Below are 15,963 nucleotides of genomic sequence, written 5' to 3' on the forward strand. Positions count from 1 at the left end.
CAAAGCACCATACTACTTGTTAGCAATTTGGACAAAAACCTGATAAGGAGTGGGCACAGGAATTGATTTGTTCTATGAGGGTAGTTTCCCACCAGTTCAAGGTTGAAGGACTTCGGTAGATTGTTATTTTTGGGACTACATGTAGAACTTTGGAGTTCAAATTGTCCCTTTTCACCAACAAAGTTGTATTAAATAACCATGCTAGTAGCATATGAACTGTTTGATTATAAGTGGGTTGCTGTCTTGTTAATGAAATACATTTTATATTTCAGGTTACGGTTTTGTTGACTTTGACAGCCCGGCAGCTGCTCAGAAGGCGGTTTCTGCTTTAAAGGCTAGTGGAGTCCAAGCACAGATGGCAAAGGTGAGTTAAAACAACCAGCTAATTCTTGCAATGGGTTGTGAAGATGAACAAGCTTGTACATTAGCAAAGCATTGGCAATATGAACTTTCAAGTTGCAGGCCCTTTACGGAGAGCACAGTCCTCAAGCCACATGATATATTAAGGTAACAAAATGGGGGATTTTGACTGCCGTATCCCAAATCATCTCAACTAATGAAATAAAGAAACGTAGTATGGTAAAGTCTCCAAACCGATCTGGTTGGATTTATCATTTTATTCATGATACTATTTTTCCATTGGCTTCATCAAAAGAAAGATTAGCAATAAATTGGAAGAACTATAGCAGGCTTAACTGTTTAAATACAATATGTTAATTCCTGAAAGAAGTCAATAGCTGAAATAGTTTACAGCACAAAGGTATGAAAGGTTTTATGCATTGCCTGCTTGTTGTTATTGAGGTTAGCAGCCTGGTAATTTGGGGGTGAATTTTTAAGCACAGCATGGCAAAAACTTAACTTTTGTCTTTTTCTCTCATTTTTACTGATCCTTGCCTCTGAATCAGGTTGTTAGCCAAAGTTATCTTCAGAGTAGTGGTCTTTCAGCATAAGATAAGTTTCTCAAATCTATAAAATCAGGGAGATGATACATTAGTAATGATTTCATCATGCATTCTTGTTAGGTCAGATGGCCTGGTTCCGATAGAGTGCCATAAACACCACTACAAATGTATTAAATAAAGAAAATACTACCGACATAATCTGTTCGTATAATTTGTGGTACCTCTTAAAGCAGATTTTTTTGAGTTTGAAAATTATATTCTAATTAAAAAAAATCCAGTAATTAACTACTAATCTCAGAGGCTTTTTTTTAATAAAGTAGTCTGCCGCAGATCTAGCAGATCTTTTATAGTTATCCATTAGGTACAGATTTTTTTCAGATGAGATATTTTCCACAGCTTCTCAGCTGAGGAGAACAGTTAAGCTAACAACATAAAATGTCTTTGGATGGATTCCAGGGCAACAAAATGGAAACCATATGTTTCATACTTAATGCATGTTTCATTACAGCCATGACACAAACATACATGCTTACTGGAAAACACTTGGTGGATTTTTTTTCTTTTTATAAGGTTTTATGTATGCTTAATAAAGACCTTTTAATTAATCTTTAGTTTTTAGGTGATCACTTTAAAATATACACCAGATTTTCAAAGCCTCTGTCTGCCATCTTATGGATATGATATCTAGGTATGAGGGGAGAAAAGAGAATGTCAAGTCATGTAAATTCATTTTGCTAATGAATTTTGATGTCTGATTTAATTGTCATCTTGAATAGATGGAGAAGCTCTAATAATTCACTATAGTAATCTAATTAATAGTTTCTTAATTCTTCCCATAGTATATTTTTCTGACTCATTTCCTCTGACAGTTAGTTGCAATATTGCTAATATTTCTTTCTGTTAGCATTAATGAAAAAATGTGCACCATAATACCTGACATTTTTATTGATTTTTCTGACACAGTGTCAAGCCTGATGACCTGTGGGAAATCTGTAACTATAAAGTTTGCATTCCAGTGAAACTTGTTGTTCTGTTTCTTAACATGGCAAGAGTGTTTGAGTTATTAAAAACCAACCCCAAAACCAACCCAATGAACAGTACCACAACAAACATTCACAAGTGACTAAGAGTATGAGTGCTTTGATATATATGTCTATTTTGAGCCACTGGATTTTTTTTTTTTCTTTTTTTTCCCCTGGGCAGTGCTGCTCTCCTTTTGTCTGAAAAATCCTATCTCCACTTGGACACTCCAAACTGGGAATTGCCAGTCACTTACAGTTGTTTTGGCAAGATTAGCAAATCAGACTCTTCACATGGAAGACACTATAAAAGTTTAGTTGTCTTTGTGTATTTAATATTTTATCCTTTTGCGTGTTATGACCGGTGCAGTGCAGTGGTCGTCTTGCAGTGAAACTGTTCAGGCTTTAGCCTGAGTGTCACAGAGAAAGACTTGGAGGACAGTTTCTTGGCTGTCTGGCCAATGGATTTCCTTACTGACCACTATGACTGCTTCAGTTTCAAAGAGAAATGAACGCCTGTTGTGGGATTTGTCCCCGGGAAGGCGTTGTTATTGCGCTGTGCCCAGGGTGTCAGCCGGCAGCACGGCTCCTCGGCATCCTCGCCCTCCTCCCAGACGCGGTGGTAGTTCCTGACCCGCAGCAGCCAAAGGGGAAGGAAAATGTTATTGCTGAAGCCTTGTTCTGACTCTGGCTGCCATAAACTTCATTTTGCGGTGTCCTGCTGTAGCTATAAGTTGGTGACTTAAAAATTACTTATGTCAGCAAGTTCATCTACAAATCCTAGTTTAGTAGAAGCGGTTCAGATTATATGTATTAAAACCTTCGTTGTTTATTTTGTAGAGATAACTTCAAATATTTGACTTTGTGAGCTTTTTCTATCCATGGGGTAAGATCATGCTGTACTCAGCGGTCTGCTTGCAAGTTGATCTGACTCCAGAAAAATGTAGTCTCACCAGCTATGTTTTGGCTATTGCTGAGCAGACCGGGAGGGCCTGGGACCTGAGACGTGGCTTCAGGCCAAATCCTGCCAAATCTGTTCCAGGGGGATCACTCTCGTTGGAGAAGCAGCCGCCTCTCAGGAGCTGTCGTGATGATAGTGTCAGCAAAGGACCCCAGTGTCAGGCCATCACTCAAGAAACATTATGTCTTCAATTATTCTGCTCTTTCCAAGATCTGAATTGGGAGTGCTTGACTAAAGAAAACAACTTGGGAAGTGTTTTGCTCTGTGCTAGTTAACAGTATCCTCTGGTCGCTGCTGGGACGGAAATGCCTCCAACAATTCCTGTTGGTCACATAATGCTGTTCAGAGCTTACATAAGAGGATACTGCATTGCCAGGGGATGGGAATAGCCTTTGGACAGAAATGTAAAACGGAGGTAATGGGCTACTGCCCCTCTCCTCTCTTCCAGCTGAGTATTACCAGTGTTCAGTCTTGTAATTTGTCTTTGTTGGGATGTACAAGTGGCTGTGGAAAGGGATGAGGAGAAGGATGTAAGCTGTAGTGGTAGCCAGCTTGTTTCAGGACCTAGTACAAAACTAATACCTTATCTCCTACTCTAGAGATAAGGTACGGAAAGAGCAGATAGATGTCTTGCAAGAGTATTGTTATTTCTAAGCTAGTTAGTAACTGGTGAGTATCTAACTTTTATTTTAATTCATTTTAATTTCTTGAAATTTCTTTGATGTTATTAGTTTATTGTCCTTGCTCCTAGAGGAGTGCTTCGATAATAAGCCAATAATAACAAATTCAAAAGCTCTAATTTTGCAGAGCTGTGCATTCTTAGGTAAAATTAGTAGTAGTATTGAAAAGCTCTGCCCATTTTCTTTGCTAGAAAAGTTGTTATGGTTGCTACGAGAGTGAATTTTCTGAGAAATGTGTCTCTTCCCCCCACCCCACAGGTAAAATCGGTGAGATAACTGTAGGTTTCTACACTGTTCAGAGGAGATAGCAGATACCTTTGTATAGGAAGATAGATGCACACAGAAAATCTACTGTATATTGGCATTTTGAATGGAGATTTAAAAAACTGAGAATCTGTAAGGGATGTTTTAGAGATGGTGAGGTCTAAATGCTATCGAGATAGGAGTCACTTAAATTCTCAAAGGTTTTTGACCTTGAACTTAACACAAGGCATGTGAGTTAGTGCTCAGACAAAGTTCTGTCTCATCAAATGGTATTCAACTGAGTTAACTGTAGTTACTGAAGTAACTGTGTTTCAGATGATTGGAAAACTGGCCCTTTTAAATGGAAAGTTGAATTTAATTCTTATTCTACTGGATGTAAACTAATGTAAAAATAAAAAAAGGTAAAAAAGAACTACTGAATAAGAATGGTTAATAAAAACCAGTTCTTCTCATCTTTCTATCTAACAAACTTAAGCCAGGAGGAGAATGATTGTGTTTGCAGCCCAGATAAAGTCAGCTAGAGAATATCTACATTGTACGGACAGCAATGTAGAGATACACAAGCCGGCTAGAATACCAGCCTGGCTGTGGCAGCTCAGAGTTCACTGAGTGCTAAACAACTTCCTTCCTGGTGTGGCTGTGACATTTGTATAGCCATATTGTCTAGCTCATGGTAGGTTGACAGATTCCTGAGATACTATAGTGAAAGGCTTATATCTACCAAAACTGTTCTACATATGGAGTTACCGCTTTTTGCAAAGAGCTTGTAATGTACTTTGGGCATCACAACAAGGATTAACATACGCTCCAGTGTTCTCACAATTTATTTTAGCCCTGTCCTTAAAATTAGTATAGTGTCCTCCCTTTAAAATGATTTAATCATCCAAGCTGAGTGCAGTTGCTATAGACTCAATGAGCCTGATCCTCTAGACTTTATGTTGTTGAAGACCTTGCCTTCCTTAATATCTCCTCTATTCTTTTTCTCTATTCATGAGATTTTAGTTCTTCTGTATGTACAACTTTGCTATAAGATTGTCAAGGTCATTTATAACTTAAACAAGTGATATTCATTCTTTTCCAGTTTGTGTTTTCCTAATTATTTTTTTCCTACGGAAGCACAAACTTACATTTAGTAAACGTATGCCACTTATAATAGAATCCATGAAAGTAGTCCATGCACGTGGAAGATTTTTGTGGTCAATGAAACTCGTTAGTTTGAGCCAAGGAATGCTGTTCCATGTACTAATGTGCGTTTTTGGGGGAAGACTCATTGTTTATCCATTCAAAGATTTCCCCACAGATTCATAATGTTTTAATTTCCTCCTCCTTAAAATCTTCACTGCCACTGACACAAGCATGCTCCTGCTTATATTGTATTAGCTCTCGCATTAACAAATCACTAAATATTTTCAGATATTTTAGGCTTGTGCAAAAAATTAGGGCTATCTTCAGAATTGTTTCTTATTCAAATTGTGTCAGAAGGATGCCTGTGATAACAATGCAAAGTATGTTGTACCATCATACACAGGCTCTTCCACCATTCTTAAGATACAGTTTCTGTTTTCTGGAGTAGTCTGTTGGCCCTCAAAGCAACAGACCAAACTCTCTGAAACTCATTACGTGGGGAAGCTTTTTACTTTATGATAAATACTAGCCCATTGTCTGAGTTCACGTTGATCCTCCAGAACCCAGAGATGACATGAATTTGTAGTCTTTGTATTGTTTGCTAGTGGCTACAAAGGCAGAACTGTGAAGCACTCCACATGTGCTGGTAGCTTTACCTTTCTTTCCAATTAAGTTCAATGCAGGAGCGTTGTTTTAATATTCTAAACTTGGTTTAGGTGACTTTTTTTCCAAGCATATTTGGAAAAGATGAACTGTCACACTGTAAGTGTGAACTTCACAGCAGATATGGGGTTTTTGGGAGGGGAAGGCTGCTTAGCCACTTGCCCTCATCTCTGTAACAGAAGTCGAGGCTTTTCCACAGCTATTAAACATAATGTATTAAAGGCAGTTTTCCTTTATGTTGCTGATGAAGAACATGGTTTTGAGTTAGCAAAAATGAGAAACAGCTAACTTTTATGAGTTTTAATAATGTATTGCTTTTTGTACTTGTCTTCACTGTGGCAACCTTCTGGAGAATTAAATCAGTTTTCATTCCTACAGAGTAAAGTAAGAAAATAAGTTTAGGTTACCATGGTAGCTAGTGCACTTAATCAAACTAGAGAAGGTAAGCATGTTGCATTTTTTTTATTCTGCATCTGGGCTTCTGAATGCCAAAGAACAGATGACAGGCGAACAGGAGCTAACTCAAGCAGATTTCTACAGCACATTTTAACAACTGTCTTGTTAAGAAAAGGTTTCTTTTTACCTAGTTTGTAGTACTTTTTGTAGGCAATAGTATTAAATCCTACTGTAATAGAGAATTTTAAGTAAATATAATCAATTTTCCACCTTTTATTCATAAATGTTCTTAAAAGTCATTATAAAATAAATTGAAGGTAAGCCAAATTTTGCTTACCTGGGGGCTAAATGACCATCATTTCAGGAATTGCATGTGCCTTAAATGAGACGGTTAACAACCACTTCCCTTCAGTACACAGCTTCAACCCACAAAAGTCTTATCTCAGTTGCTAAGCAGTGCTGTGGCTTGTTCAGATGAGGGTCCAGTGCCCTGTTATGAACCGTGATGGGCTCATTCAGCTTTCTGTTGAAAACACTGGCATCCATGAGCAAGATGCAGAACTCCCAGGGAGCACCCTGGTGCCCTTCTAGCAAGGGGAAAGCAAGAATGCCAAGGAATAAAACGGGAACATATGGTTGTAGTGATAGTCTGATTGCAAACTTGAACACAGTGGTTATTGTAGTTAAAAATTCCTTTTCATACAGTTCTTATGCCTCTTTGTGATACAGATATGCCTGTGAAAATGAATTAAAATGTTTAGCTTATTAATCATATATAGTGTTTATGCACTTCTGGAGAACAAGTGAAGATTATGGTAGTGATTTTTTACCCCTGAATTGTCTTGTTAACAGTCTGTGGTCAGACAGTATTAAAACTGCGGCTAAAACAGACATATTTCAGTGAGACACAGGCCAATTGTAAATTTTAAAGTAGTTTCTATACGAAGGCAGACAAGCATTTAATCCCTTCCCTATCAGCCAGAGGATCTTCCATGCTGTGAGCAGTGCCTAGTCACATGTTTCTGAATGGCTATCTGTTCTCTCTGACCTTACACAGAGCAAGAGAAAACAGATGTCTTATCGTTTTGCCAAGTTTCTTGCTTGCAATTTAGGAACAGTTCCACACGCACAGGGAGGTTTTTGTTAATTTCTTTCAGATGATGGCAGAGCGTTTTGCCTTATGTAGGGCTCCTGATCACCTCTTTCTACAGAAATGAACATTAGCAGTTAATTATTCCTATCCCTTTCATGAGAAATACTGTGTCTTGTAGTCAGCTTATTAAGTTAGTGCTATAAGTGCTTTTTAGGACTAAGTACATTAGTCTGCAAGAGCACTGTTCTGCATCTTTGTATTATTATGTTCTGCTAGAGAAGTTCTGGGGATGTGGCTAAAGGTGTTCAGTGAGAAAAGACGGATAGAAACTTGCTGATGTGAACTGCTAAAAACAAGACTTCCTAGTTTTCTTGGTAATATGGACACCTACAGTAGCCCACAAATTCCCTGACATTGTCCATAATCTGCAAATTTTGAGCACTTTAAGTGTCTTTCAGGACCTGCTGAAGGCTCTATTAACTGAGGACACCCTGCATGAGATAAAAAGACTCTTGAATTAAGCAGTTTTCCTAAATCATGTAGAATTTTTAAAAAAATCTCAGTGGTTTAGTGGTTTTTTTATATTTAAATGTTAGCTTGCTACCCTAAAGTGAGAAGATTTCCACTGACTTTAGTAATTCTTTTTGGCCATTCCCATAAAATGATACAAATAATTTCAAGACATCTAAGATTTTTAAGGTGAAAGCAGCTTATATGATTTCATGGATTTCAAGCACAGGAAAAAACCCTACCTTTGAAAGCACTTAGAACAATGACAGTGTATAGGCAAGGTTTGAGCTGAGTTGTTATGTTTGCAGATATTTTTGCCAGTTTCACTTTTTTGCTGAATTCCAGAATGAAAGTTAGAAACTTAGATATCGAAAGAATTATTTTTCTCTTCTGAAACAGAACTGTGGAAACCATGTGAATTAAACTACGGTGAGACAGGTTTTGGTAAGGAAGGAAGTCACAGAACTTAATGTATTAAACTACTGTTTGCCAGAGAGACAGAGGGAGGAGTTAAAAAGTTTGTCTCTCCTAACTTCCTGAATTTTTAACTGTTTAACCATTTTCCATGCCAAAACCTTGTATAAAAGCAAACATCTGTTTGCACGGTGCCTTTTGTGTAAGACAGGATAAAGATGGATTGGGAGTCCTAGTTGTGGTTGCCATTTGGAAGTCAGCTTGGAAATCTAGCATGTTCTAAGGGGAAGGAAATGAGTTGCTGCTTATGATCTCCCAAAATGTACCCAGATAGCTGTTTTAAGGTTTAGTAGTCTTGTGGAGATGACAGAAGCTGCATGGTAATGTAAGTAATTAACAGGAGGAGGGCAGGTGTTTTGCACATTCATAGATATAATTTTTCTGCTGCCAAACTGTATAAAATTCCAAATACACTCTAGAAAGAGTTTAGTCTTGCTTTAGGTCTACCCCAACAGTATTATCTTAGTATTGTAAATGAGCTCTTTTGAGAACCAATGGCAGTCTTTTTTTTTTTTTTTTTTTTTTTTTTTTTCCCCTGCAAAGTGAAGAAGTGGATTAATCTATCCTGACCTAGTTGCACTCAATGATCCTTATGGGTCCCTTCCAACTTGAGATATTCTATGATTCTGTGATTTGTCCTTAAAACTGAACTGCTGCAGTGCCCCAGGGCAGCTGTGGGTTTGCACCTGCAGTGCAGATATAGCCCTGGTGCACTGTGGAATGTGGTTGTTGGCATTTCAACTATTTTGTTCTGGGAGAGTTACAGATGAATGAAATTTCAACTTGTATTCCAGGATTTCAGTGTGACATCCTCATCCATTGGCTGCTTTTTTGCTTTCCCTCTCCCATGTCTGCCATCTTTACCAGTTCTAGCTATGGACGTGTGTAGAAGTATCTTCAAACTTCCCTTTTTCCACTGTGGTCAGTATGTCCCGTAAGAGGATCAAAAGCAGAAATAACTGAATTCCTGGGAGGATTCAGGCTGTGATAGACAGTGACATAGAGAAAGGGTCAGAAAAGTAGAAGTAAGTCCTTTCCAGTCACCTGTTCAGCATGTACCTGGCCAAAACCCAATAGTTACTAATGCAAAATACGGATTGTTTCATGGGCCACAAGTCAATTTTTTCCATCACAAAATGATCTCTGTTCAGAGAAAGCAATTTCCTTAGAACAGTTTCCTCAGATGCACTTTTTTTTTTTTCTTCTGTTCCTAAGGGATTTGCAATGTGTGTTAGTGGTAAAGTCACTAATTCTCTTTAAAGTTGAGCATTCCTTTCTCTAACAAAGTTGTTACACGATTTTATGTCATGAAGCTTTCTCTGCTGGGTAGATAGGAACAAGAATTTAGCTTCCCAGCATGTATGGAGGAAGATCTTCATGTGTTACAGTGAATTGCAGTAGGTCTTTTTGTCCCTTTTGGCAAGGAAAGCTCATGATCTCTCATCCTGAATACACTGCCTGTATAATGCAAAAGTATGGTAACCCCTATCCTGGAATAGGAGCCCGAGAGAAGGGGAACGTGATCTACCCAGTTACCCAAATAAAACAAGTTGCTCTGACATTCTGCAGTTGACTGAGTTTCTTTCTCTATTAGGTGTTTCTGAATATACGCATTTCTGTCTTCGCATGTAAATTACATTTTTATTAGTGTGAACAAAATGGGGCCTTTTTTTATCTTTCCAAATGTTGTTAGGCTTTTTAATGAGAACATTTTTATAATATAATTCAGACTTTCTGTTATTATAGAATAAAAACACTACCAAATTAGATTAAAATATGCAAAGGATCTGATTTTCCAGCTTGTATACTGTTTTAGGTTATTGAGGGAAGTTTTAGGGTATCTGTGTGCAATATATTTTACAGTTTATAATAAAAAGTAAAAAATGCAAAATTTTTCCTTTCAAATACTATTTGGAGTTTCAGGAAATTACGCTGTAGCTACAAATGCAATTTTGTAATGCCCATGGCTGAAACCTCCTATAAAGCTTTTGCTAATAGCGCTCATTAAAGAAGGAATTAAGCCTACATATCTCAAGGTGCAAAACAAAATTGGCTAATACAACCTAAGTAACAAACTAATTCTAAAAACGTGAAAGCTGTCTTCATCTCACATCTCCTACATGAGGAAATTTGAACTGTATGTCAAAAATGTAACTACTGTAACATGGGCTTGCCCTCATGGTTGAACACTGCCCAGAAATGAATATTAATGTCAGCTCTTGCCTCTCAGTGAATCCATTTTCTGGTCTACTCTTTCTGCTGATTTTCTAATATGAAAAAGAAGTCAGGTTTTCTAAGATAATTTAAATCACAAACTTCTATGTGTACTGTATAGATTCAGTATTATTTTGGGAGGGGGGATATTTCCACTAGATAACAAATAGAAAAACTTACGTGGTAGTCAAATGCCAGTTGTAATGGACTGTAAAGGGATGACAAGGACAACACTTGGGCACTTGGAAAAGTTTGTGTTTTGTAAGGTATGTGGGATTTCAGTGTGGCTAGGAATTACAATCATATCAGTGGCATAGCATGCAGATCAGGAGGATGTAATGGGAGCACGTTTCCCTTTTATAGGTCCTTTGATGCTGAAATTTCTTAAAAAACCCTTACAGAAAACTTCAAAACATTAGTCCTTTATAACCAAATGTGAGATTCGGGGTAAATGCAAATAGTGAAGGCCCATAAGCCTAGAATTTGCTTCCCCATTTTTAAGTTTCCTTAGTTTTTGGAACAGAATAATTCATTTCTGTGCCTAAAAGGCATGACCTCCCCCCCTCCAGCCCGGGCTCCTTTTCTTTTTTTGTCCTAGGAAAAACCAGCCCCAACTGAGAGGTGATATCCAGGGTAGCAAGTTATTAAATTATGCAATATGCTACCAAAGGTACTGAGATATTGTTAATATAAGGGCAGCTTAAGGACAAATTGATGCCTAATCTGCATAAGAAGGTATCACCACCCATTCAGCTATAATCACTTTAATAAATGCTTTCATTTCAGTAGGCAAGTGTTGTGGTTTTGTTTTTGTTTTCTGGTTTGATTCAAACCTCCCTGTAAGTCCCTCTTGTGCAGAATGAAAATATGCTGAGGACTATGCCAACAAAATTTGTTTCAGATCATATCATTCCTAGTGCCAAAAAAGTTCTACTGAATGTAATGCACCCTGCAGAGACTTAGATCTATACAGGGAGCCACAGTGACGACATCAAGATTTTGCACAACTATAAGGGCCAAGTTATATAGATCTGTATAGATTAAGAATATATTTAATCATGGAGCATGGTCAGCAATTAGCAGTATGAGAGAGATGCTCCTTAACCACAGCTGGAGAATCTGTAGACAAACACTGGAAATAATCGATTTCAACAAAAATGTTTTTTTGATTGAGGTGGAATTTCATGGTACGTACATAGATCACACAAAGTAGATAGCCTAAGGTCAAGGGAATGGCGAAGACGTGAGTACATTTGTTTCCTCCCTAATCACTCATCTCCTGGCTGCCCTACTCTGTCATTTTGTCTGTTTCTAGAGAAAGTTTTTGGAAGACTTTTGTATTGTCTGAATGCATAATGTAAAAGTTTGGTGAAAACTCAAAAATGTTCATGTGTGGGAGAAGATGACAGTGTCTCACTCACTTCTGTGTGCATCAGCCTATTCTTGTGGTAATATTTTGGCAATGTACATACTCTTAAATGCATTGTCTCCTTTTTTCCTTGTATTATTTTCAAATTGTCATTCCAATCTTTTCTTTTTTTAATTTACATCTGGCTTTATTTAGGTCTTTTCACCAGTCTTGTATTTCCTTGTCTGTTAACTTCTTTCCTTTTATCTTATTTTTGTCTTCTTTTTTTTCTTTCAGAAAAATCTGAAACATGAAGTTGTAATGGGGACTATAAACTGGTCAATTATTCACCTTTATCTCCACTTAAAAATGTCATTGTCAGCAGTAATAGGAGGGGGGGAGCTTTCTCAGGAATGCTGTATACAGTGACAGAAGATGGAGGTCACTAGTACTGGGGAAGAGCAGCCTTTAGAAAGGGGCCTGAGAAGTAGAAATCTGTACTAGCAGTTATATGTAATTATTGTTATATTCAAAATGTCTTTCCAGTGGCAAAACCAATAACAATTGTTTTTAATTTTCTTTCAGCAACAAGAACAAGACCCGACTAACTTATACATTTCCAATTTGCCACTTTCAATGGATGAGCAGGAGCTTGAGAACATGCTGAAACCATTTGGGCAGGTTATCTCTACGAGGATACTGCGGGACTCGAGTGGGACAAGCCGTGGTGTTGGCTTTGCAAGGTACTTCAGTGGTGTTAGCCATGCTGGCAGCTTTTTTCCTTTTTTAATTGAAAAGACCAGAATAGGAGGAAAAGGCAGAAATTATTGAAATGATCAAGCTTTTAAAGAAAAGGGAGATATCTAGATGGAGATGCCAGCAGGGTTTTGTTAATTCTTCCTTTGGTAAAGCAAATATGGCTGTGTCTCATCTCGCTTAGATCAGTAAATCTGAACCTATTGTTCTTATTGGACAACTATCTAAAATAAGATTTCACTCTCCACCGCTTCCTCCTCTTCTCTGTACTTCTCCTTTCTCTTCTATCCCTGAACCAGTAAGCAAGAGTTATACAGTGCTTCATAGACTTTTCCTGTGACTTTTCTGGCTTTCAAGGCTTGAGTTCAAGACAGGAGACCATAAGGAAGAACCACACCCCCTACCCCCCACCCCTTTTTTTTCTTTTCTTTCTTTTTCTTCATTAGTTCCTCTGAGAAACTAATTTCTTCATTAGCTCCTCAGCTCATCATTGCCCTTTGAACATCAGCCATTTGAATTTTATGGCTCATTAATCTATTGTCATGTGGGAAGGAAAATATTTTTATTCACTTACAGTAAATTTCACCTTAAAATATTTGACAGCTTGGTCAAATATCTCTCCCAAATCAACAAGAACAAATATTTTCTATAATTTAGTAGATGCCTCCCAAATATTCTGTCCATGTAAGTCTACTTTTTCTCTAGTTAATTCAGTTATTTGCTCTGGGGTCTCTTCATCAAAGCCTGTTCTGTGCCCTTCTAATGTTTTTTCTTTCTCTCAATAAGTCCTGCTTTAAACCCAGTAAGGCACTCAAAATTTGGAGGCTTTAGATTGGAGATTTCTATCATCAAAAGTAGGGGCATGCTTTGAGAATTGGGGTTCTCAAAATATATTATAAAATCTCTGTCAACAGTCAAATTCCAGTAATACAGATGTTCAGCCAGTATTACAATAGCTCTGTATTTGAACCAATAGCAGAATCTAAAATTAGTGCACAGAAAAGAACTGAGCAAATTATATCTCCTGATGAAGCCAAAAGTTTTAGGGATTGGTTTCCCTATGAGTTGGCTATGGGTAGTTCACAGCACTGTGATTTTTTTATTTATTTATTTTAAATTTCTGCGCTTCCCGCCCCCTGCCAATGTATTTGCTTGGCAGACTGTCCAGTTTCAAGAAGATAAAACAAAGAAAGAAAATTAGAAGCAATGGGATGATATTCTTTTATTTAAGAGTGCAAAACGAGCAAGTTTGGTTTCTACCAAAATTTCTGCCTGTCCCCTTCAAATAAATCAATAACTATTTGTAATATTTTTGGTGTAAATTTAATTGGGCATTTTTATCATACACTTGGATTTTTTTCATATTAGCATATGCATAAATATTTGAGTGTGAACTCCATACAAGTATACACAGAATGTGTGTATGTGTTTTCGGATGATGTACAAAGCAATATATATACAAAAGCTATATTTACTAACTTTGAAAGATAGTGATACTTTCTTAAATGCAGCTTTCACTTTTTGGTACTATGAAGGGCAGAATTCAGTAACACCCAAGCTAAAATTCAGTAGGCATTATGAATTTATTCAGTGTTTTCTCCCTAAACTTGCTTACCAACTCTACCTTGAATCAGTGGTTTTTTTAGGAATGCTTTTATTCTAATATAGCCGGAAGAGTTTTAGAATTGTATGTAAAAGTCCAAAAGACTTGTGTGTATCCAAAACCCTGTTTGTATTGAAGACATTAAAAAAGATTAGTTTTAAAGTATTTTCTCAATAGGTTCTGTATTATACATTGTATGTTTTATATATATACATAAACATGAAGTTATTTTTATATACATATTTATTTATACATATACATGTATTATACATAATTTATAGAATACACATTGCTGTCATATCTCATCAGAATTTCTCCCCTTCTGCAAGGTAGATATAGGAAGTTAAAGTTAAAATTGTCCAAGAAACATGTAGACATTAAATAAAGATTTTAATTTCTTGCCTTTGGGAGCATTTTATTAGGTTAATAAGGGGTAATATATTTTATCAAGTCCAGACTTGAGTCTGAAACTGAATTATATTGTTTGTTTCATACAAGAAAAAAAAATTAGATTTCTTTGATGCAGATCCAACAATCCAAAACTTCTGAAAATTCTCTAGAAGGTATTTTTGAAACCATGAGGAAACTTTCTTGTTCAGTCTGGCATTTTGATGGTTTCGGTTGTTGTCTACGACTGTTTTGTCAGCCTATGCAGAAAGGCTATCAGAATTAAAAAGGTGCCAAGACTTAGTAATTCTTAGTACTGCTTCGTTGCTGCTGAGGTCATTGGCCTAATTTGTGGACCTGAATTACAGAACTTAATACACAAATAAAAAGAAAATCTGTGTTCAATGTTATCCAAACGTCATCTTGCAGACAGCTGCAAAATATATTCTTCTTTTTAAAATAAATTTTGTTATACTTGCATGTCTTGTTGCAACTTAGTCCAAGCTGGCAGTTAGGACCGACACATCTACACAGCAACGTAAGGATGTAGCTGCAACCTGCCGAGCCATTCCCAGACTAGCAGTAGCTTGCCAGTAGTCTACCCAGTCTATTAAGTCTAGTTTTGACAATGTAAGTGCACAAACCTGTTCAGGATGCTGGATAAATTCTCAGTAGCCATCACAGCTATTCAGTTATTGGTTCCTGTTTTGAACGTAATTTGGAGACAATTAAAGACACAGGTACATCATTTAGTTGGGATGACACCTATAAGCTAAAAGCTGCAAAGGCAGTTTGGGTCATGCAGTCAGGCATGTTTATATTTGAGTTTATTACTCTTAAACTGTACAGACACTTCAGAATTCTCTATCAAAAGTGGCATTAACATTTGTTGTATGCATCATGGGCGCTAAGGATTCAGTTATGAATGATTGTGGATCAGTCTTTCTGCTTCCTTCAAGACAGCATAGGTACTTTGTACTAAAGCTGTCCAAGTTATGTTCTGCCTAATTTCTGAGTAAATAAGGGTATTGTATTTGCAGTTTGGCACTGACTTTGTCCTCAGAGTGCATAAAATGTTAACTGAGTTTAGTTTTACTTTTCTGAAATTGTGTGTTCTTAGAAAACATCTTCTCTATTGCTCATACATGGGAAAGCAAGCCACAAAAGTGAAGCAAGAAAAAGCAAGAAATATATTTTTAAAAAGCTCAAAACATGGGAATCTGGATGAGTGTTTAACTTATGTAAATTGTTCTTTATTTTCTTAGGATGGAGTCAACAGAAAAATGTGAAGCAGTGATTGCTCATTTTAATGGAAAATTCATAAAGACACCAGCAGGAGTTTCTGGTATGTTGCATATATTTCTAACAAGATGTATGAATGGGTTACTGCTTACATGGAGGAGGCCTGTTACACTGATCATTGTATCTGGCTTCTCATTCAGAGGCAGGCTTATTAAAATGAAACTGTGTCTTGTTGGATGACTGTAATACTTGCTCACTTGGAACACAGTATAGGACTTTTCTACTGTAAACCTTTTCTAGGAATCTAGTAGTGTTCTATCCTAGCA

General features: G+C 37.0%; 1 protein-coding gene across 4 annotated transcripts in view; it reads left to right on the forward strand.

Annotated features, from left to right (window-relative positions):
• RBMS1 (RNA binding motif single stranded interacting protein 1) overlaps nt 1–15,963 on the forward strand; it is a 148,369-nt gene that overhangs the window by 112,097 nt on the left and 20,309 nt on the right. For all 4 annotated transcript variants that reach the window (XM_075028586.1, XM_075028587.1, XM_075028588.1 and 1 more), the window contains exons 4-6: nt 273–364; nt 12,235–12,392; nt 15,661–15,740. In XM_075028586.1, the coding sequence (XP_074884687.1) occupies nt 273–364; nt 12,235–12,392; nt 15,661–15,740 (330 nt within the window). The remainder of the gene's footprint in view (nt 1–272; nt 365–12,234; nt 12,393–15,660; nt 15,741–15,963) is intronic.

The sequence above is a fragment of the Buteo buteo genome, chromosome 5 (assembly GCF_964188355.1).
Source record: "Buteo buteo chromosome 5, bButBut1.hap1.1, whole genome shotgun sequence".
NCBI classification, from domain to species: domain Eukaryota; kingdom Metazoa; phylum Chordata; class Aves; order Accipitriformes; family Accipitridae; genus Buteo; species Buteo buteo.